The 24229-nt window shown below is 41.4% G+C and overlaps 1 protein-coding gene across 2 annotated transcripts in view; it reads left to right on the top strand.

The window, feature by feature from the left end:
* Positions 1–24229, top strand: part of arid3a (AT-rich interactive domain 3A) — a 52834-nt gene that overhangs the window by 15865 nt on the left and 12740 nt on the right. For both annotated transcript variants that reach the window (XM_080883263.1, XM_080883264.1), the window contains exons 2-3: positions 1952–2685; positions 2787–3078. In XM_080883263.1, coding sequence (XP_080739389.1) covers positions 2351–2685; positions 2787–3078 — 627 coding nt within the window. In that variant the 5' untranslated portion in view covers positions 1952–2350. The remainder of the gene's footprint in view (positions 1–1951; positions 2686–2786; positions 3079–24229) is intronic.

The raw sequence follows: 24229 nt of genomic DNA, 5'->3' as shown, positions 1-24229 counted from the left end.
TGAGGGGATGTAACTTGCACTATATCAAACACCTCTGAAGCTTTTCGAGTCTTAGTAGTGGAAGAAGTTTGTGCTTCTGAAGTGCATTTTCTCAGAATGAGCTGCAAGATTTCAGCTCTGCTGCTGAATTTGACTTCTTGCTGCATCTAACTCCAGACTGTGACTCTGTAATACTCTGTGTATAAGAAGTGTATACTTATTTTGGAGGTACAGGAACATAAACGGCACCTAAATTTATAGTGTCATGTGCAAATTTTCATTCATCGGTCTGGTGTGTCATTTGTGTCGTGCACAATTAATTCTCTGTAGATTACTAATGTTGTGCAAATGTAAGTTGATCTTTCGCATGAGTCACACAGGTATAATGTTGCAGAAGCTGTTGTTTTCCATTTGAATGTCTTGTTGAGAAACTGGCTGATTGGAAAAACACATCTCTTGGCAATTGCCAGGATTCTTGTATTCCTTTCAAGTATTCACAGCTATGTAAACACAAGATATGGAAAAAGGTTAATTTTCCTGTGAGTGGCACCATGGCTTTCAGTTGGAAGCCTCAAGAAACTGCGGGCCTGAAAAGTGGATACGCTGTTTACCCTCTTGTGCCTACATGTAATTATACTACCAAACCCGTGAAACTCTGGTGAGATTTCCTGTGTAATTCCAGTTAGCCGCACGCTGGAGAAAAACAACCTCTGTGCTCAAGAAAATACCTGTAATGATGAGGTATGCTGTGCCCAGGTTTGCTGTGCTGGTCACATTTTCAAAGGGGATTCATAGATGTTGTCATCTGTAAGAAAAGCAAATGCAAGCCTGAGATATCAGCTGAAAAAACAATTATAGAACTGTGTTTGTGTGCCGCTGCGTTGCATGTAGTTGTGATACAGATTGAGCTAACCTCGAAAAGACGATCATTCATGCTTTCATTTAAAGGATACTCAATGAGTAGACGCAACACAAAATCTGAAGTTTGTGAAAGACAAAGATCGTGCCAGATGGTGGTTATCGAGATCAGTTTCTTTCATATATTAGTCAGCATAGCCGAATGAGTACTGGCGTACAGTCACTGCTGCTTCTTGTCATGACTGGAGCTTGGTATGTCCAGCACCTGCACTTGAATTTCATTTCCCCTCGTGCTGTCGACTCTGCTCTTATCTGTATGTGACTGATCTAAACACAGCCTCCCCAAACCCACGCCTCTTAGCATTTTGACCAGATTCTAGGTTAGCGGGGTTTAGCAGGGGATCTTTGCGACGTCGTTACTATCGATAGGTTGAAGGTCACTGCTTATAGTACAGCCTGCTTTGCATACCTGGGCACTTATGGAGCAGGTGTGTAGGAGAACAACGGCAACCTACGTGACTTTCAGAAAACTCCCCACTGTGTGTCTCACTCTTAAAGGGGAAAACACAGCAGTGAAGCCTCAGTGATGTGACACTTGTGTGAATATTAATTCAACCTGAGAGAGCGTTGTCTAAAATCTTTTGCCAGTAGGCTGAAATTCATCTTGACTCCTAGCCAATCAGGTAAAAAACGTGATGGTTCTTCCTGTGATTTCACTTCCTCTTGTTGTTGAGGTTGAAACAGTTTGTCCTGTTCCTCGCGTGTTTTGTTTTGTTTGACTAATCCTTCACAATGTACGTTGCCTTTAAAGACTGTGTATTTTGTGTTTCACAGGAATCTCGAATTACAATTTGCATTTTTGTTAGTAATATTAAACATTTTGTTCTCCTTTGTGTTTTCCTTTTTTGAGTAGACAGGGTAGCGCTGAGATTTTACAGAACTTTTGTTTATTCATAAATAGTGATAGTGAATAGTTTTCTTGCAGGATTATTGAAACCAGAAAATCAAAAATGGAGAAACTACTAGATGAGTATCACGGGTGATCTGAACAGGTAATGATCTTTACAGAGAGTGGGAAGTGGCAATCTGACGCTCTGTTCTTTCTCTTCCTCAGGTCTTTGTAGGCTGTCAGCAAAGACTTGTACTCCCTCCTTTACTTCCACGTCTTGTGCCTCTCTGAACCAGCCACCTCTGCTACCGGCTTCGGTTTCTCCCCAACTGTAGGAAAAACCACTGAGACAAGAGAGAGGCCTCTGTCTTCAGAACTGCAGCCAACCTCTGACTGCATGTCAGCGAGCTCCTCTTTTTTTCACCTTTCACTCCCCCTCAGAAACCCACATTTCATCATAACCGTAACCTCCAGACCTACAGCGAGCTGCTAGCTGCCTCCTCGCAGGTTCAGTTGGCTATTGCTCCCCTATTGTTGACCCCTGACTGGCCTTCGACTGGTGCTCCTTCAGCAGGGGAGGGAGGGGAAAGAAGGCCTCTGAACGCTTTGCCACTTTCCCTGGAGATGAAGTTGCAGGCCGTCATGGAAAATCTGCACAGGCAGCAGAGGGCCAAGCTACTGATGGAGCAGCAGCTACAGCAGCAAGCCGCCTCCCAACAGACTCAGGTCCGTATGGCCGGAGGGAATGAGCTGATAGGGAGCCCGGCACCTGAGACAGAGCAAACTCAGATAGCGGCTCTTGCAGCCATGCGTGCCGCGGCGGCCGGGCTACAGAGGGTGTCAGACAGCCCCATGTCGGAGCGCAGCAGTGGTGGTGACGAGGAAGGCGATAATGAGGACAACGATGAAGGAGAGGAGCAATACAAGGACATGATGGGGTCAGATGAAGAGGAACAGATGTAAGTGAATTTCTTTGCTGGACCTTTCTGAAAATTTTAGTGATTAGTTTCTGTGTGTAATGTAGTTTTTCAATATATAAATGTATTTGTGATGCACACAGCAAACAGAAATGGGACGAGGAGGACTTTGAAGGTGAGATGGAAGAAGACTTTGAGGATGACCTTGAAGAGGAAGGTCTGCCTACGGGTCATGATGCAGTGGCCCCTGGCAAGGGCATCCTCCTGCTGCCTCACCGTCAGCTTAACCCCCATTCCCAGCTCCTGAAGGTCCGTCCCAGTGTTGAGCAGGAGTCCCGCTCAGCAGTGGGAGCACATCTGCATTCACATACCACGCATAGCCATTTGAGTGGGCAGGACCACGGAGACTGGACCTACGAGGAGCAGTTCAGACAGGTACCATCACTTTCTGGTCCATTACTGTGTGGAGGTCTGCACCGACAATTAGAGGTTAAAGTGGGATTTGGCAGGTGGGGGAACCCTAAGGTCAGATGTGTGTGTGTGGGGAGGAACAGCTACGTTGTGCATTATATAATGCCGTGTTACATTTGCCATTGTGGCTTGCATTTTTCTCCAGCTTGGGGAGCAAAATGATCACACACTAACATATGTTTTTTTTCTGTGTCTTATTAATCGAGCTATTTGAATCACTCAGTCCACTTCTGTACCTCGAACACACCTTTATATCTACACCATGAACAAATCACAGAAATGAGACAAAAAAAGGAAGCGTGCAGGCAGGATCTTGGAGTGACCTCACTGACTCTGTGACACTGGCTAAAATGAGCCATTGCAGTTTGTGAAAATGGAAATGTGCCAATCAGATTTAATTGCTCATTAACCGAAAGTGTCTGAGCACCATTCTGGATCATTCTGGCCCACTTTAACCCCCCTGCTGACAACAATCTCCCAGATACCAGGCGATTATGTGAATGCAACTGGATGTATGTATTTCAGATTCAGTCCGAGCTGGGTAAAATGGTTAAACAAACTGGTGCGATATGATAAAAGTGAATCAGAGTAGAGGTTGTCTTACTATTAAGATGTGACCAATTCAGTAATAGCATTGTAAATTATAATACTCTGCCGTGCATAAACACTTATTTCTTATATCTTTGCCCCAGCTGTAGTTGCCATTTAAGTCTTTTGAAGGTCCGCAGCTTTAACTGTTGCTGTCATTACTGCTGATTGATGGTATTAAGGGCTGTAGACTGGAGGGACTCTGGCCAAAGAAGCAGATTAGTCTAAAATATTTGCTGTTTACCAGTGGGCCACATCTGGCCCTCAAGCCATTCACATTAAAACTCTGTTGCACTTTCTCAGCGGCATGTGATGTAATCTGACCAGGGTGGGAAATTAGCACTAGCCACCGGGCAAAATGTTGATAAAGGCTAAGGTGAGGGTTTTCAGTTTGCCTTTGCCACTTCACGGTCTGGTCAAGGCAGATGATTGAAGAGACAATTTCTTCTGGTGGCAGCTTGGTGCCTGGTTAGATTTTTGATTTTACAACTAATATGGACTAAGAATGAAAGAAAGTTGTTCCTTGGAACAATCTTGAAGGACTGGAAGCTGAGGAAGAGGAGCTCAGAGGGATCAGGAAGGGCTGTGGGTGGGTTAGAGTGCATGTTAACAGCTTTGCCATGCTGCCGTTTACTGTAAACATGCTAGTGGGCTGGATATTATGAGGGAGGCCCTGGTGGAATAAAGACGGGCTGTTTACGTGAAGAGATTTAAGACTGTCAACAGCTAAGTTTGGATAGAGGGCAGCTGTCGATAAAAGTTGAACGCAAGCGGGAAGACGGTTGGTTAAAAGTTTATTTCAGGTGATATAAAACTGAATTCTTTACTGTATTTACGGTATTTTTAAATTTGACACAAACAGGACACACAGATAATGCGGTTTTCCTACAAGAAAAGCAAAATACAAACCCTAATACTTAGATTAGTAGCAAAATAAGCTTTATTATTTCTAAAATGTGCAATTATGCAAATTGCAAAACTGCTCACAGAGAAGTATTTTTAGCCTCCTTAAATAAAAAAAAACAACAAAACTACTTCTGCATGGTGTGACAACTAAATGTTGTTTTGCCAGTTTAAAAATGTAATATACACTAAGCCGCCATCACATTCAGCAGTTTATTACATAATGAAAGCCACCATTAAAGTGCAACCTCACGTCCTGTCGCACAATTCTAACCATAAAACATATTTTATCAGGACAGATAACAGACAAGCTGCTAAACTGCTTCAGAGGAAAAGAGAAAAAGCTTTTAATACAATTAACTTTAGTTTTTATTTGTTTTTAAGTCAAACGTCTTTGCCACGTTGCTCCTAGCTGACATGTGCTCCAGTTTTAAACCAAACTATAGATTATGTCATTTAAGGCGCATTTCTTGTAATTACAGAGCATGTGGACTCAAACTCTCTAAAACCTATAGTCTGCTTCTCTAAATAGTCCACCCCTCCCTCTGTAAATGTTGTGTGAACGACTTGAATGGATACTTTTGGGTTTTTATTATTATTATTTTATTTTTATCATGGCACCTCAGTCAGCCGAGGATCAGACAGGGCTGTGTTAGTGCAGCAGACCGTTATATAATCAAAACAGTCAGCACCGTGACTGGTCAGATACCCAATAGATTGGGTAACACTGCGTCACGCCTACACAACGTAAAGCCTGAGAAGAGGGAACTCAGCATTGTGGCATGATATAGGGAATTGGGTAACAACAGTAAAATCTGTGCCGAGCTCACGGTGTTCCTCGACAGTCTTTAACGTTGTAAAACCAGGTTTTTCCAGTCTTGAACATCCACTTATTTTCCCCTCAGATGATTACAGTCGATGGAAATAATTGCAGCCGTGGCCTGGCACGACGAAGACAGTCTGTCCCCTGATAATTCTAACCTCAAGCAAATCAAAATTGTTGACCTCAGCCTTAATTTGTATGTGGCGTGCACCAATTTTATTTTGCTTCTTCTTTTTTTGTTCGGAACCTAATGTTTGTGGTTTCTCCCCGTCATGTGGAAAACGGTAAAATCTGCAAACGGCTTCAGCGCAAACTTGACTTGATGCGCTCTGAGCGCATAGACATGCGCATAGCACAGTCATAGATGCCCCTGTGCAAAAAAAAAAAAACATTAAAACCTGCTTATTAAGGGCTTCATGGGATTATATGTACCGTTGAGTATTTGTGCAATCATCTGAAACATATAAAAATACTGTATGATGCAGCTATCAAGGCCAGGAAAGCTACACCCACAAAAAAATCCCTGTCACCACCTGTCCATACCACCAAGCCCTCGTGGCAATTAAAAGACACGTGAGGCTGTTGGTTAAAATATTGCACTTGTCATCACTGCGCAAAACGGGCAACTAGTGCTGCATCAGAGCAACCCTGAGCTGATGGTCCGTTTTTATCAAGATATCATGAAAAGTTTTCGGTGTAGACTTAATATCTCTATCACAGAAGGGGGCGAAAAGAGGGTCTGATGGGTAGCACTAACCTCCTAGCTTACAATTACACGTGTTCAGACATGTCATATGCTGGTAGGGTGCTTTGGAGGGCACTGGGTGGAGAGGAAGGGGTTAAGAGTGTACAGTTTATTTTGGGCAGGTGGGTGGAGGCTGTTGGAATGTGCCTGATGGAGGGTGATAATGTGGCCACAAGGAAGCTCAGATCCTCAGCAGAAACTTTGCGTGCCTCTATCAGTGCAGAGCAGTTGGAGCACTTCCAAACTGAAAACTGCCCTTTTTTCTTCTTTATGTTTGTACAGCACAAATAATGTCTCAGTGTGGCACCACAGGTCCATAGTAGTGGTTACAAACACAGGGGACAGGAGAGAATGTATAAGAACATTGTACAGAAACAGTTACAAAAAAAATGCATCCTTAATCACTTTACAAGACAACAACAGGATCATAAAAGCTCTAGTGCACAATATAAATCCAATAAACGCAAGATGTGGATTCAGCGAACTAAAACCAGCCCACACCCAGCTTTTAGTCAAGGTTTGCCCCAGGCTGTGGTGGAAAGATATATCAGCAAACCTGCATTCCTGGTGGATCACCCAGCCACCTTCCCTCTATCTCGCCTCTTTCGCCTGAAAGGTCAGACTAAATGAAGCCGAGAGGTCTGCCCTGGTCGTATGTCTGATTACGCTGTGGTTTTAAATTAATTAATCAGACTATTCAAGGCATTTTGCCAGCTGCCTCATATCTGGCCGAGGCAGAGCGGTGCCAAATGAAATAAAAGAGCGAGGATTTACACAGATATCAAATAATGCCAGGGTTGTTGGATTATTTGATTTGTATGTCTGGTGAAGCTATTTCAGTGATACCACCGCAAACGGAACACATGTATGAGCGTCCCTGATATGTCTGACTCTTGGAATTATCTGTATCAGTATCACACTCCATTTTTATTCCCAGGAGGTTATTAAATTAAGCCTATAGCTAGGAGACCTGCATGCATTTGTTTCCATCAATCTCCACTGAAATACTGGGCGATTTGAGTGGAGGCTTTTTATGGCATAATTATTGATAAAAACTTGGAAAGCTTTGAGAGAGAGTTAAAAATCCAAATCAAATTAGGAATCGAAATTCTTACATAAAATGAAGGATAACTATTTATAGCAGCTTCATTTATTATTTCATGCATTCTGGTGTTGACCTGATCACCTTTTAGAAATACTGAGCTTTTCAAAACAAAGTTGATGTACAATAACAATCAGGTTTCAGTTATTATGTTGTCTCTTTGTGGTGCACATGCCAGCATAAAAGGCTACCTTTTTTATGAACACTATCCTCCTCGGGCCAGAGGCCATGCAAAGCCTTTGAAGTATCCCGTCCTGTGTCTCTGTCTGCTTTAAACACCAGCAGCTGGGCAGATGGAGCCCAGATGGACAGTAAAGAAGGGATGTCTTTAAAAATTCATGGCACTCACAGTGATCAGGGCAAATGGAGAGAGGGGGAAGGGGGACTGGCATTAAACATTAAATTGCTAACACACACATATATATTAGGAGGTATGGGGGCGAGGGGCTGTCTGTTAGTGACTACAGGAAGCGTAGCTCCAAAGAGAGCCAATTGGGAGCGACACTTATTGGGATTTCCCATCAGGTTTCTGCTGATACAGCTGCTGAAAGGTGCTCAGTGGGTTTATGTTCTACTTTAGCAAAGCCGTTTGTTCTGATTTGATGTAAGTGAGTTTCATTTATTTATCACAATTCTGTTTATTCCTTCTGCTTCTGTATAGCCCACAAGCTCCTGTTGAAGGGTTTGTAATAAAATGCAATGAAATGGAACTTAAACCACATCTTACTGCCCTTCTTGGATTCCATAATCAGCTGACCCTTTTACTGTTAATGACTGACTAATGTCAGACTATGCGTCTGTGTTTGATCAATATTTCACATGCTATTGAGCTTTTATCCGATCCATCTGCTTGGTTTTATCATTAAGAAGCACAGCGAGCGATTACTTTTATCAAGCGCATCATTTGGATTTTCAGACCTAAGCCAGATATTCTGCAGACTCATTCCTACTCTAGTCTGCAGGGTTCAAAATGAATCAGCTCAGGCATGTTTCACTATGCTGTGAGACGCCTCTGTTTGCCATCTGTGTTTAACAAAGTGACAACACAGGGTTAATGGGCTCTGCTTATGTCATGAAAACAAAAGGCAAAGGAATAAGGCCACAGCAGCACGGGAAGACCTCTCAGTCTTCCTGTTGAAGGGAGGAGGTGGAGCAGCAAAGGGGGAAAAAGACCGTCAGTTGGCGCTGGTCTTTGAACCGCTGCCAAGTAGAGCATGTAGTAAATGCTCGTTTTGACTGCGAAGCCCTGCGGAGCATTTGAATTGTGTCCAACTCCTAGTGTGCTTCATGGAGCTGATGTCAGAAAGTGTACAGCCATGGGGATTCTGGAAATTGGCAGGAACTCAGTATGGGGGAGGAGAGGTGGGGGCTGCAGCAGGAATGTAAACAAAGATCGTGTAAAGGCTGAGGCTAGCTCTTTCATCCCTTCTTTTTTCTCTGGTTGCTAAACGTTACTATTTTTGTGTAGGCAGCTTCCCTCACGACATGTATTGTCTTTCTCAAATGTATCAAACATGTAAGCCTTTGTCAAGAATGAGGAAATTGCTTTTCTAAGCTGGGAAGACCCAAGATGCTCCACATTCTTCATATTTGTAACTTTTTAGACCCTGTTTTTCCTTTAGAAAGGATTATATGGATGCTGCTTCATTCTTTCTTTCTTTGCTCTTTGTCCCTCCATTAGAAACTGTTTTTTTCCTGCATTCATACAGAAATAGATATGTGCTGAATATTTTGTGTCCTCGATAAGCACTCAACAAAACCAAAGTGGCTTCTTTACCTACAAGGACACTGATAGGCATTCATGTGAGAAAAAGCACTATGTGGATATTGAAAGCTTTCATTTGTAGAATACTCAATTAAGAAATAGGTCAAAGAGAAATAAGATGTGCGCAGCTGTACATTTTCAAGGTCTGAGATTGCTCTTTGTCTCAGTGTGAAATGAAACTGTACAGGAACGCACTGGAACAGAGATCTGCGTGCTTTGAAATGTGGCTTAAATGGTCTATGCAATCAATAGGCCAGGCATGCTGCAAAGCAGAACCCCCATCTCAGACATAGTTTCATAAAAGACTCTGTTAGTTCCTTGATCCGTCATCATCACATTAGGCTCAAGCAAGAGCACTCAAGCTGCCCTGTCTTGTCAGTATGATAATAGCTGACCTTTAATCATTATATGTGTATGAAAAGAAGCCGGGGTTGCCTGTTCATACCACAGATATAAATGGTCATTCACGATGTGTATTTTACACCACTACGACGTGATAATAAACCCTTTTCCACTGCGGATACTTTGACATGTCAAGGCAAGAAAATAAGTCATTTTCACACATGAACTTTGGACCGTTTTGGAAGAATGAGGTTTCTCCGGCTCACATGTAGCAGGAAATGGTCAGATTCATATTTAGATCACCTCTCAAATCAAGAAGGTCAAAGAGCAAATCTCAAGTTTTAGGCGATTGTGGTGCACATACACAGAACACTACACAGTTGTATTCATATTTAGTAATAAGGGGGAGGATGGATTTTCTCACTTGCCACTATTTGCAAGTGCTTGCTGAAAGGGGGCCGTCTGATCCTTGGGATTTCTCTTTAATATTGTATAATATACAATATAAAGCACAGCTATTGTGAATTGGCTCTTTATAGTTAAAATTGACTTTTTTTTTAAATCAGCAAAGACCAGCTGAGAGCTCATGAGCGCCTGTTATGCTTCACGGTCACCTTAGTCAGCAATCTTGGGCAGTAATTACAAGGCAGTGATGCTTTAGGTAGGCCATGTGACATAAATCTTACACGGTTTGGCCTTGTATTTAAGGCAGTCGTGATGCCACGTCAAATAAAAAAATATGATTTTTACCGTGGTGATAGAAGTGCCATTGAGGTTGTTAGTCTTTGTGTTTAACTTGCCATGACAAGATTTTTTTCTTTTTTTCATGTGATGATATCTTCACATGAAAACATGGATGCTTCAGATTTTTCCAAAAGTGACATCAGTCAGTGCCTAAAGAGAAAGAAAGAGAGGCTTGCTCCTGTTCAGGCCACAGCCCAGCCCCATGTTGACTGGAGTGGGTTTACTCCATCTCTTAAGAGCCACACGCACAGCTATCTGCTCTCCATGTGGGCACAGTGGCCCATATTAGTTTTTAAGGCCACTGTTGTTAACCATTAAACCCTTTGCCTTGCCTATCAATCATACTGATTGACAGCCCAAGCACCCAGCCAAGTGTCCATCCCCCCCACAGCAAGGTGCTCCACACTGAGCTATTTTTAGTCCAGTTCTGTTTCCTGATGATGTGTCTTTATGTCTTTGTCTCAGTGTGTTGGAACAAAGGTATAAACCCTCCTCTGAGACATCCTGCTTACCATCTTTGTCCTTATCTTACTGCCTTCAGACGCGAGCATTATCATGGCATCTGCTCTGGCGCTGAATAAATACCTTCATCTTTCGTAAGGCACTCATTAGAAGACTATCTAGGTCACGCTTTTGCTATTTTTTTCTTTTCTTTTTTTTAAGGCAAGGCTGGTTTGCGTGTTCACTTATGGAGACTTAATAGGAAAATAATAGTTTGAGCCAAATTGAAAAGACCGAATGCTCTGTGTCAGTTACTTAGCTACTGTTTGCTAAGAAGTCAATTTATGAGCTTAAATTGCTGCTACACCCACTTCCCCTGCTTTTCCGCCCATGCAGCTTTGCCTTCCTCAGTTTCGAGCATCCATCAACGTAATGCTACTCATTAGCAGTGCGGTTACAAAGGATTGCTTACAGCTACCTACTACACATCAGGCTCTGGGGGGCCACCTGGCTGCTATTTCTGATTCTTATCCAAATCCCTAAGCCACGGCAGCTGATCCGATAGTAGCAGGAAGGAATTTAGTTTGTGTAATCGCGGGAGGGTGCTCATTCTGGTTTAATGTCTTGTCTTCATCAACTGCCTTTCACCTTTTTCTCATGTCAGCAGGGGATAGTGTGTCTCCAATAACGACCAACAGAAGCTGAGCATTAAATCCTTTGGCAAAGCCCTGAAGATGTGGTCTCGCTTACAGCCTTTCACACCATAAAGAAACTATGCCCTCACTGTTTGCTGAATTTCTACAGGTGTTTCCCAGCAAAAGGAAAGCTTGTGGTGGTTTCATGGAAATGAAGTGGAATCATTTTTATTTTGTAGTAAAACACCTTTACCTAGTTTTGCTTTTCAAGTATTTATTTAGTTGTTTACTGCATTTCCAAACTGATATAGTTCAGCCATGGAAAGCTTTGAAATATGCCCTTAATCTTAAATCATTCCCATGTATTAAGGGTCCAGAAGAAATAGGAGTTAAATATTGCTGGTGTTGTACCACAGTTGGCACATTCAAAAAAACATGGGTTTTATTCAGTAGCTATGCAAACTACTCATGTCCCATTCTTGGTTTCTTTTTCTAACTCTCTTATCGCTGTCTGCCATTTTTGGGCCACATATGACTGTTGCAGATAAAGCAACAACAGTTACAGTCAGCCACAGCGCTGGTGTTTTCACGCAGGCTGTCAGCTCCTTGTCCTCAATCGATGGAGCTGAATTTATGAGGTCAGTTCGGATTATGATCTCCTTTGATCCAGTCTGTCAATAAAACAGCGTTGCGAGCATCAGCAGGGCGACAGCTCTATTGTTGCTGTAAATTGTGTGCTTGTGGGGGGGATGGCGAAAGGCAGGGCGGAGGGCAGAGCAGGCAAAGATGGATTCGTTTAAGATGTCAGTCCATGGGGGCATGTCAGTGCATACAGCACACTGTCTGTACGACTGTCACCTCAGTCGATTAAGTCATTTTTCAGATGAGGAGGCAATTGGATGTCAGACTGAGGAACAGTGTGGGGGGAAATAAGGAGTGGTGGTTAGAGCCCCCAAAGTAAGAGTCGCGACGGTGTCGTACTCAACTGAATATCTTAAAAGTGTAGGGCTGGAGCAAAGGACCAAGATCACTTTGATTATAGTTGTGCCATGGGGCATTGGCTTTGGCCTCTGCTGCACAAAATAATTGAACACTTCTAAAAGCAGTTTTATTTGCATCCATGTATTTGAGGAAACTACCCACTGATGGGCAGACAGCCAGTCTAAATAGGTTCCTGGAATTACTATGCAAAGAAGTTTTATACATTTACCTTGTTTTAAGCACATGTCGTCATCTGTTTTGCAATTTTGCTAGAATAGGTTGTGAAAGCCTTTTGAAAAAGGAATATCACATGTGTTCATTTTTGATAAAAGAAAGGTGTGTATGTATTACAGCAGTTGGTTTACTTTGTTTACCTGTTGTACGTTTTCAGCCACTGCAAAAGTATAAATATCTTTGCCTCTCTAGTATTGTTGAAAGGTCTTGAGCCACACCCCATTTCTTCATATCAACCTGGGAAAATGGAAAATAGGTGCAGCAATTTATCGAAACGTGCAAACACACATGGAAATATACTATATTGGTTTGTACAATTCTAATGGGTTTGAAAGTCAATATTTGGTATGATTACATTTATCCTTCAGCGCAGCCAGAAGCCAGTTGACTTGTAGTTTTTACATTTTCAGGACTAGTTTTCAAGCTACTCTTCTTTGGATGTTGGCTGCCTTTAGTCTTGTTCTCTGTCAAGATGATCCCACACTGCTTCAATAAAGGTATTCCTGTATGCTTTGTATGTAATGGTATGCCATATGGCATATCCCAGCCTTTTCTCCTTGTTTCCTATCCTTATGAATGGCTTCTCGAGCCCTCCACAGAGACCATTTCTGACGAGGCTCTGGTGCACAGTATATATAGTCCAACTAAAGGGTCAGTATTATTAAAGCCATGATTTTCAGATACTGCTGTATAGTTTTAGTCTCCGTATTCCTTTATCCTACACTTGTCCAGTTTCCTCTCTTTCTTAAGTACACAATGCACACCATGCTAAGATATGTTCAGTTTTCTGATAATAGCTCATTGGGAGTCACCTTGTTGGTGCCAAAATACCATTTTACATCTGTCAAACTGTGCTATCTTTGCCATTTTTGATTTAGATTCAACTAAAGAAACCAAAAAAGGGGGGAGGCGGGGTTATATTTTCTGACAGGCTGCTAGTATCAAAGGGCCTAAAAATAATATACAGGGAGTGCAGAAGTATTAGGCAAATGAGTATTTTGTCCACATCATCCTCTTCATGCATGTTGTCTTACTCCAAGCTGTATAGGCTCGAAAGTCTACTACCAATTAAGCATATTAGGTGATGTGCATCTCTGTAATGAGAAGGGGTGTGGTCTAATGACATCAACACCCTATATCAGATGTGCATAATTATTAGGCAACGTCCTTTCCTTTGGCAAAATGGGTCAAAAGAAGGACTTGACAGGCTCAGAAAAGTCAAAAATAGTGAGATATCTTGCAGAGGGATGCAGCAGTCTCAAAATTGCAAAACTTCTGAAGCGTGATCATCGAACAATCAAGCGTTTCATTCAAAATAGTCAACAGGGTCGCAAGAAGCGTGTGGAAAAACCAAGGCGCAAAATAACTGCCCATGAACTGAGAAAAGTCAAGCGTGTAGCTGCCAAGATGCCACTTGCCACCAGTTTGGCCATATTTCAGAGCTGCAACATCACTGGAGTGCCCAAAAGCACAAGGTGTGCAATACTCAGAGACATGGCCAAGGTAAGAAAGGCTGAAAGACGACCACCACTGAACAAGACACACAAGCTGAAACGTCAAGACTGGGCCAAGAAATATCTCAAGACTGGTTTTTCTAAGGTTTTATGGACTGATGAAATGAGAGTGAGTCTTGATGGGCCAGATGGATGGGCCCGTGGCTGGATTGGTAAAGGGCAGAGAGCTCCAGTCCGACTCAGACGCCAGCAAGGTGGAGGTGGAGTACTGGTTTGGGCTGGTATCATCAAAGATGAGCTTGTGGGGCCTTTTCTGGTTGAGGATGGAGTCAAGCTCAACTCCCAGTCCTACTGCCAGTTTCTGGAAGACACCTTCTTCAAGCAGTGGTACAGGAAGAAGTCTGCATCCTTCAAGAAAAACATGATTTTCATGCAGGACAATGCTCCATCACACGCGTCCAAGTACTCCACAGCGTGGCTGGCAAGAAAGGGTATAAAAGAAGAAAAACTAATGACATGGCCACCTTGTTCAGCTGATCTGAACCCCATTGAGAACCTGTGGTCCATCATCAAATGTGAGATTTACAAGGAGGGAAAACAGTACACCTCTCTGAACAGTGTCAGGGAGGCTGTGGTTGGTGCTGCACGCAATGTTGATGGTGAACAGATCAAAACACTGACAGAATCCATGGATGGCAGGCTTTTGAGTGTCCTTGCAAAGAAAGGTGGCTATATTGGTCGCTGATTTGTTTTTGTTTTGTTTTTGAATGTCAGAAATGTATATTTGTGAATGTGGAGATGTTATATTGGTTTCACTGGTAAAAATAAATAATTGAAATGGGTATATATTTGTTTTTTGTTAAGTTGCCTAATAATTATGCACAGTAATAGTCACCTGCACACACAGATATCCCCCTAAAATAGCTAAAACTAAAAACAAACTAAAAACTACTTCCAAAAACATTCAGCTTTGATATTAATGAGTTTTTTGGGTTCATTGAGAATATGGTTGTTGTTCAATAATAAAATTATTCCTCAAAAATACAACTTGCCTAATAATTCTGCACTCCCTGTACTTTAATAATAATATAATTTAATAATAATATAATTTAAGTACAAAAATTCCAAGATGGCATGAAATATGAAGTCAAAGTCAAATTATGAAGACACAAGGGGTGGCTCCCTCTATCCTAGACTAGGTCTGGGTTCTTTATGTCAAAATATATTAGATTTGCTAAATGCAGAGCACATACATTGCTTTTTTTAATATTTGGAGTCAAGGTTTAAAGCAATAGTGTGAATGCACTTAAGTTTATTTATTTTTTTAATCCTCCCTCTTCAAAAGTATTATATCATGATAAGCACTGACGGCCCACGTCTGTGAACTCTGCACACGGAAACTATAATTTCAGTTGTGCTGACATTGTTTGATTAGCAGATGAATGCTGGATGTGTCATCGTAAACAAGAACACGAATGGAATCTGATTCCTTTTCTTTCAAATGTCACACAGTAAAAACAGAGTTCCTTTCTTTTGTTTTGTGTTTTTTAACCAGCGTCAGTGAATATTAACATTACCGTAAAGGTGTTAGTGCTGATTAAATGCAATGCAGGGTATTGTGTTTTGTAGCAGTATTGTGCTTATTAAGTTGGACGATGCCTCAGTCTTCCAGCCTTGCTCTATAAGGAAATGAAGGCTGACTGTACATAGTGTTCTGACTTCTGCTCTAACACGTTTCAGCCTATAAAAATAGTGATCCACCTCCACCTCCATACCCCACTGAAACCTGTAAGCTGGCCATCTTAAAATAAAATTCCTGTCCAAGCTGAACACAGTGATACAGAAAATAACAAAGAGTATAATCCAAACGTAAGTAAATTATGTTGTGTTTTCTGAATTAGGCGTTAGGTGTTACTGCGTGTGCTTCTTTTGTTATGGGTGGTAGGGGGGAGGCATTTGGTCGCCTGTAATGGTGATGAAGACTCAGCAGTATCCTGAATGTGTGAATGTCTCAGGCCGCTCTTTTTTTTTTTTTTTTTTTTAAATGATCTTGCTGTGATGACAACTTTAGTACTCACGCATTGTCATCTTTGCAAGTGACAAACCAAAAACCAAGAGGAAACACTTCATCTCGTCTAAAGCCTTGTCAAATAACTGAAAACAGTTATTTTCAGTTCTAGTCACAGGGCTCTAGAGTGCGACCAATTTGGTCGCAAATGCGACCAAATTTTTCAGTGGTGCGACTAAAAATAAATATTTGGTCGCACAGGTGCGACCAACTGTTCCGGTAACAAAAAAAAAATCTCTGTAACTCTCCTTGTGGTCAACAACAGACACACATTATGCCCCTATCGTGGACTAAACCAATCAGAGATAGTCAGGGGCGGGACCTCTCTGATTGGCCGTGGTCCAGTTGAAAGTGCAGGTGGAAGAGAGAGGTGAGTAGCTTGAATAAAGCGATATCAATTCATTAACGGATTCCACACAAAGACCTAAACACGGAGCGGACCCAACACATCAGAATCAGCTTCGTCTTTCTCGGCTTTCTCACCCGACGGCCTGAACACGGACACGCTGTCGGAGCTTAGCGATTCTTCGGGTCCGCGCTGTGTTTACGTCTTTTTGCGCTGATTCTGAGCTGCAGGTTTTGCCTCTCTCCAACCAAAATTCACCGAGCCTGCAGCAAAAGAAGCAGCAAACTGCGCTTCACATTTGATCAATGTCGTCATGAATTCCCTCTGACTTTTGCTGTTTTGCTTCCACCACGATAAAAATCACACTTCCTGCACAGCTCTCTCTCTCTCTGTACTTCAGGAACAGTTTCCCGTCTCAAATCTGTTTTCTGCATTATTCATTCGCTTATTACCCACCAGTCTAGCGTTGTTTACAGCGCTTTTTCTTTTTTCACTTAAATGACCTCGGACAAGAAAGCCTAATTTCTGCTGTTCAATACTGAAGAAATTTAAATTTCTTAAAATTATGCAAAATTGCAGAATATTTTTAAGGTTATCTGCTATAAAAAAGCCAGACCAGGAAAATCTCCTTCATGTTTTCCTGTGTTTTATTCTCAGTTACTTTCACACAAAGGCATCTGCTGTGATTTTCACAATTCTGATGAAGTCTCATGTGTATCAGTACTGATAAATGATCAGAATTATAATATTTCTGACTGTCTGAGGCTAAATTGAATCAAATCAGGACTTTGAGAACCGGAATTGAATGGATTATAGAAATCAGTGATGATACTCAGCCCTAGTGAGCAGCCTAGGCCTGAGAGAAGTGGATGTACTGTAGCTGTGGGTAATAAGAAAAGATGAAAAGAACTATTGATAACTTTTTTGTTAAGTTAAGGCCTGATCTGTCTGAAATTCATAGCCAGTGCTCTGACACGGTGCCATCAATATTTGAATGCTGAAAAAGCACAGTGTATCCAGAAAACACATTATATGCTGCAGTAAATGCACTGCCCAAGTGTCCCCTCTCCCCACGGCCTTTCAGCAGCAGACAGCAGCAAACAGGTTGTCAGAGGAGGCCAAGATGATGATTAAGTTTTTAACATTTTCTACAATATTGACAAAGCACTTTAAGCACAAGTTTGTTAGTTAATAATTTAGAAATTAATATTGTCTGTATGGACTTCCCCCCCCAAAGAAAGTGCACATGTAAAACTGCGGTGTTAAGCGATGCGGTTGAAAAATTTGAGTGCGCCTAACTTTTGTGCCGGTACGCCTAAATTTTTAAAGTTAGGCGTACCGGTGCGCCCATGTCAAAAAGTTAGTCTAGAGCCCTGAGTCATCTTGTTAAAAAATATCATCTGGTATAGCAAAGTAATTAAAGCAAAAACAGTGTATAGTTGATGTTGAACTCAGTTTTTCTGCCTTTCTCATTTAAGCATATTGTAAACTAGCTGCCGGGAACATCCCTAATTTGAGTATAGCACATCCTTTATTTTTGTTTTCTCTGTCAACCCAACTGCCAATTTTAGATACCAGCACCTAATGTTGTATAGGTCTTCCCTGTGCTGTCAAAACAGGACTTTTTAAGTGCTGTCCTGTGGTATCTGACACTGGGAGTCTGCAGTGGGTCCTTGGATTATTGTTGATTGCCGACAGGCTTATTCAGGGGCATCTTGCACACACTCATTAGATTTGGATTTAAGGAGTTTGAAGGCCAGGTTAGTGCCTTGTGCTCTAAATGCCTTATTCCGTTTCATGAGATTCTGTTGAACTTTTGGGCTTTTAGAGATGATAACCAGAGGTTGTGCTTCACAGAGGCAGTTTATCAATATAAAGGGAGCTAAATAAAGCAAACCAGTGTTAACACATGCATGCTGACTGAGCACTTCAACCACGGTTACATATACAGTATACTCCTTTTAACACAGCCTTCTAGAAATTACGCCATACTAGACCTTCCATTCAGATTAGGTGGGGCAATGCAAAGACAAAGATTAATATGATGTTGTGAAACTGCTCCTTTGACACTGGCTGAAGGGGTTAGTACTGCCATCCATAGCTGCTGAAAAACAAAGATTGCTGTTGAATGAAATGCATACAAAGGGAACGTTATAACACACACAACGAGGTTATCACTGTGCATTTCAAGTGAATTATGAGCTGCTATAATGTCGTGCTGCACAAAACCAAACAAGCTCATTCACTTTATTAAGCTCCTTTGCATAATACAATGAGAACAATGCATTCAACCCTCAGCTGTCATGAAGTATACAATATATTTGTTAGTTTAAACAATATAATAGGTTATATCATGGCCTAAAGTTCAACCCTCACGTCGTCTCTGACCTATTGCACATGAAGTTAAGTTAAAGAAGGAAAATAAAATGTTTTATTGTGAGACTTAGTCAACACAGTAACGTTTGCATTTTTAACATGGAATGTTTTTTGTTTGGAAAGCTGAAGAATTTGATGATAACCTGTCTGTTATTTCTATCTTAAGTCAAATTTATGACTTTTATAGAGGCTCTTTGTTTTGGACCAATTAGCCTTTTACCTCTTTAATAACATTGTGATGCATTCAGCTAGGTTCAGACATTCACCCGCTGCCAATTTATTCCCTTCAACACTCAGCGCTCTCCTGCTGACACCTTTGGGAACATTTCCCAGACATTAGCTGAGAAGTGGGGTACACCCTGGACAGCATAGACCACTGCCTTCACACTAACAGCTACTTTAGAATTACCCCATGTAACTAATCTCACTGGGTATGAAAATTGTTACTTTTTTTCCATCCAAGTGTTCTACCTTTTTCTAGATCGTGTTTTTAATCTTACCTAGCACTTAAAGCATGTTTAGCACTCCAGTCTGCATCCGGAGACACACTTTAACATCGTCTCACACAGACTGATGGTAGGATTTATAGTGCCCAAGGACATTTCAGATATGTAAAGACAAGAACTGACAACAACCTTCTGAATAGTAAAGTGCTTTAACATATGCAACAAGCTTCTTGGTGGCTATACGTGATAACTGGGTAACCAGTGAGGACTGTATTGGGACCATACAGAAGATGTGACTGAAACAAATGGCCTTATGTACTACCACACCCCACCTTGTCCATTTCAAACATCAAAATTTATCTTGTATGATTTGACAGTAGGATCATTCAAAAAAGGAAGATCAAATGGCTATTGGGCTTTATTTTTAAAAAAAAGTGTATGTGCCCATTTTTGAATTATTTCAAAAATTATGTGAATTATTTCCTTGTATAGTTAAGTTACCTGCTGCACCCCTGGAAAAAAAATGCTGTCAAAGTGATGCCACCACGAGCACGAAACGTTACTACTTTTTTCTTCTGTCTTGCTCTGACCTACTGTGTGTTACAGGTGTGTAGGTTAGCGTGCATGTGTTTGTGTGTCAGCCTCACCCCAAGGTGATGAGCAGGTGTAAGGAAGCATGTAGGTGATACCCTTGACTTCTCTCAGTTTTTGGTTTTCAGTTGCAAGCCTCTATTATCTGCTATGTGACACTTGTGTGCCAGCACACCTGCCATTTGCATTAACAGTGGTGCGGCCAGCCCCTCTAAAAACACACACACATGCACTCCGACTGCACTGTTATTGTCACTTCAGCGAGGGCTGCAAAGGCTGCTCTTTGGTTACTGATTATTTGTAGTATAAAACCACTTTGTTTTTGTTCCGACCCTAGTTTCAATTCATATGTAGCCGGCTGTCACTGACCTACATACACAGGGTGTCAGGGTGGGAAACTATCAAGACAGCAGTAAAACAATAAATCACTAACAGAGTAGAGTACATTTGGTGACCTTTCTACTGTCGCAATTTACCCCCATAACACTCCTGTCTTTAGCTGTAATTATGAGTTTACTGCTATAAGTACAGTTATATGAATTCCCACTTAAAAGAGCTTCAAAGAGCTAGTGCAAGTTTCAAAACACAATAGTCATCTCTGCAATCCCAGTTGTCTTTTTTTGTTTTTTCTAGAGGATTGGAACAAGGGGCATGAACCCTGTGCTACCAGTTGGCCCAGTTTCTAGTCGTTTATCTAGTTTCTAGTAACAGCGCTTTAATCCAGGAGAGGCCCCTGCCCCGGTGTGCATACTATAGACATGAAAGTCTATACAAGCCTAAAACATCCACACCCAGCTCAGCCTGATAGATACTCTACATATGTAAGTAGGTAGGGTGGTAAATCTACACAAGGGTTATATATACATAAAACCGTGAGATGGCCAGAAACAGAAGAGTGTTAAGGAAGTAAGACACAGGCCAGCAAAAATGGAAAATTATACAGAAGCTGAATCAAAGTGGGAAAAAGCCAACAGAAAGAGTTAATGAGTTGCTTTGCAACCACATGTTTCACAGTAACTTCAGTGCAGCACAGAGTTGTTTTTTCAAGTCTGTGCAACTTTACTGCCGTTCTTTCATTTGGTGTTTAGATGTAGCACGGTGGAGCAAACCCTCCCATAGGTTTACTGTCAATCGCATTGTTTCCATACTCACTCATACCAAGTCAGTAGATAGAGTACAGCAAAACTACAATCATGATTTATGATGTGAGTGAACTAGAACTAAAAAATAACTCATATCTTAAAATGTGGATTGTTGCCTCTATTAGATTAAGAGTATTGCAGTCCAAGTAGACATTTATGCAGTTTTATACTAACTGGATTGGTTATTTGGCTTTAAAACAATATTGTTAAAGTATAGTTAAATTGTTCGTTGTTGCTAAGCAGGACAGACTACCTCACCCACATCTATCATCAGTGAAACCTGGATGAAACCTGAACCTGGATATGCACAAGCATACTTTGTTAACACGTTTCAGACTTCACTAAAGATTACTCACTTGATTAGTTTGCAGAAAGACCGCCAAAAATAAGCACGCCACGGTCTTTGAGTGCTGTAACACTAACACATGAAAATGTTACCTTTAACTATTACATCAGGTGAGACCTTTCAGTTTTTTCATTTATCATGTGTGGCGTATTTAAATCTACAGTAGCGATTTCCATTGTCCTGCTTTGTTACCACATCGTGAGCATTAAATGGGGAATGGAATCTGAATGCTTCCCTCTAGAGAAATATTTATTGGTGTGATTAGGCAGGAGAGAGCAAATAAAGCAACATGGGGAGGGGGTGGTAGCTGGGGAGAGGGTAATTTCTAAGATTTATGGCGCGGCACTTCACAAAATGCATGCATCCTGTAATTAAAACTCCCCCTTTGCCTCCAGCAGGCGTCTACATTAGTTGGCATCCCCCACAGCCCTCTCCGGCCCTCTGTTAACCCTTACCCACTAGATAATAAGATCTCACGACTGCTTGGCGTCACTAATTAGAGCTGAATGCCACAGAGAGGGGCAAATTTGGTAGCAAGATACAGGAACATTGTGCGATAAAGGCTTTCCTTTTATCCTTTCTTCTTCATGTAGCAAGAACAGGTTACAGGACAATATGGAGGATTATTTTACATCTTTTTACTAACTCGTTTGATAAATTCTTTGTTGCATATTACTCTTTGACCCGGAGCAGGAAGGTCATGAGAATTTCCCAAGTCAATCATGCGTTGCTTTCATTTTGTCTAATGGCACGTATCCTATTGTACACACCCTAGATGCTTTGTGTTGCATTCCTATGGGAATGCTGCTTTCATGACTTGTTACTTTTCTGCAATGGTGGGTTTTTTTGTTTTGTGTTTTTTTTGTTTTGCGTATTAACTATGTGGAGGCGTCTGCCGGCTGCTTGTTTTGTCCACCAACACACCAAAATCCAAAGAGCTGCAATTTGCTATCAGACAAAATGTTCACAATGGTTATTTGCGTCAGCTTTGTGCTGAGCCGAGTGATTTCCTGACGTGATATCAAACGCGCTTCACGGGCGTCTACAACATCAGGGTTCGTGGCTTGGCTGCTGTTTTGGTGGCTGTGTAGTAACAATACGCCTTGGTGCTATTTTCTGTGGTTTTGTTTGGTGGTGCTCAGTTGTACATTGTGTTTCACAACCTTCTATTTTCAATAACACATTATGAAACTCCGTGACCTCACTTATGCACGGTGTGATGTACAGTTGTCGATACTCTCGCGCTTTATCGAGCCTTGTAAATATAACTGCGGACGCCGCTGAAGTTTGAAGATGGCGAATGTGTGCCTGCTGCTTTCTCGCTTTCGAATAAATGCGAGCGTGTAGTAAACAGAACTCTAAGAGGATGTTTCACAGTCACGTTGAAGAAACTAGGCAGGAAAAAAAACATCCACAGGCTCGGTGGCCTCATTGTCACCCCCTCGAGTAACCCCCTTCACTTTTACTGCCAACTTTCACTGACGTTTCCGAGGCCCCAGGCCCCGCTAACAGCTGTACCTAATCAAGTCCTCATCAGGCCACAAGGTCTACTGTGTCTCTCAGATCTTCTTATTATCAGACGGAGGCCCCACCTCCCGTCTTGTTGTTGCATATTACAGCACTGACTAATCATTATCCATATTTTAAAAATACTTTTATTGTAGTCTCAGAATTTAAAAACACCATTAGGGCTGAACGATTATGGAAAATAATCTAATTGCGATTTTTTTGCCCCAATATTGCGATTGCGATGCGATTATTTTTTAAGGTCTTTGTCTTCTGTATTATTAAACAAAGACAAGCAATACATCATATAGTATGGCCAATACTATATTACATTAATTTTAAACTGTTCTTTCCTGGAAGACAGACCTCTGTTATGATGACATGAGGTGATGCATGAATTGATGACTGACATTTTTATTTAACTTCTTCAATCACAACAGTATATTTGAACATACACAATAGTTTATTTTTAGCTTACAAACATCTGAGCATAAAGTGCTGACAAGGAACCCTGGTGTAAACATTAAAATGAAAGTCAGTACAATGTGCAGATTGCAGAAATATACATAAAAAAAATCAGTGGCTTTACCACACTCAGTTTTTCGACATCTGTGAACTACTAGACAGTCATTCAATTAAAAAATAATATTAAATAAATAAAACTAATAAATAAAAAATACACACATCTTACTGATCTCTGCAGTCAGTAACATTACACATAAAGTGCAAACATAATAGCAATTGTATAAACACACACACAAACACGCCTTTAAAATTTAAAGGCGTGAAATTGGACGGTCTAGCCTTCTGAATCAGAAGGCTAGTTCTGATTAGCGTCACCGCTGTCTCGGTGGAGTTTAATAAACTCGGCCGTCTGCTTCTTGCTATCTAAAATATAACCAGACACTGGTGTAAATTCTCGACTGTCTCATACTTCTGTTTAATAAGTTTTCTGTTTGACGTTTAGTCAGCTGTGTGAAAACCAAGGAGGAACCCACCCGGGGGATTAATAAAGTTTTATTTTATCTAATCTAATAACTTTAATCTCAGCCAAACCGATTTACTCACGAACAAACAAAACACTGAAAAAAGCCCAACAATAACATTTTTAGGTTGTCTAAGTGACTTATATATTACGTTTAACCCGAGCAGCGAAACTCCGCGGTGATCTGAAAATGATGTGCCGGGAGTTGTGCCGTTCTCGGCCGCATCAGTAACCCTCGAGCTCCCGGCTAGCTGTCGAGCTGGTGGGTAGCAGACGCCTCTGAAAACGTCGAAGCACTTTTGCAAATATGGGATATCTTGATAAACCGAGCAGATATTTGATGTTTACACAACTACTTTCTCGCCTGAAAATATGTTAAAAGTTTATTTTGTGACCCAGAAAGATTAGTATGAGTAATTTTAAAACTTAGTAGCGGCCGCCATTGCTGGAAACTGGAGTTTGGCTGGGCCGCGCTATGAATTCTGGGATATGGTAGTAATTTGGACAGCCTTCGGCGCGTCGCTGTGACGTAATCGGTCTACAAATGCGGCC

This window comes from Rhamphochromis sp. 'chilingali' (genome assembly GCF_963969265.1).
Source record: "Rhamphochromis sp. 'chilingali' genome assembly, chromosome: 5".
Taxonomy (NCBI): domain Eukaryota; kingdom Metazoa; phylum Chordata; class Actinopteri; order Cichliformes; family Cichlidae; genus Rhamphochromis; species Rhamphochromis sp. 'chilingali'.
The sequence above is the reverse complement of the archived record's forward strand: the minus strand, read 5'-3'. Positions and strand labels throughout refer to the sequence as shown.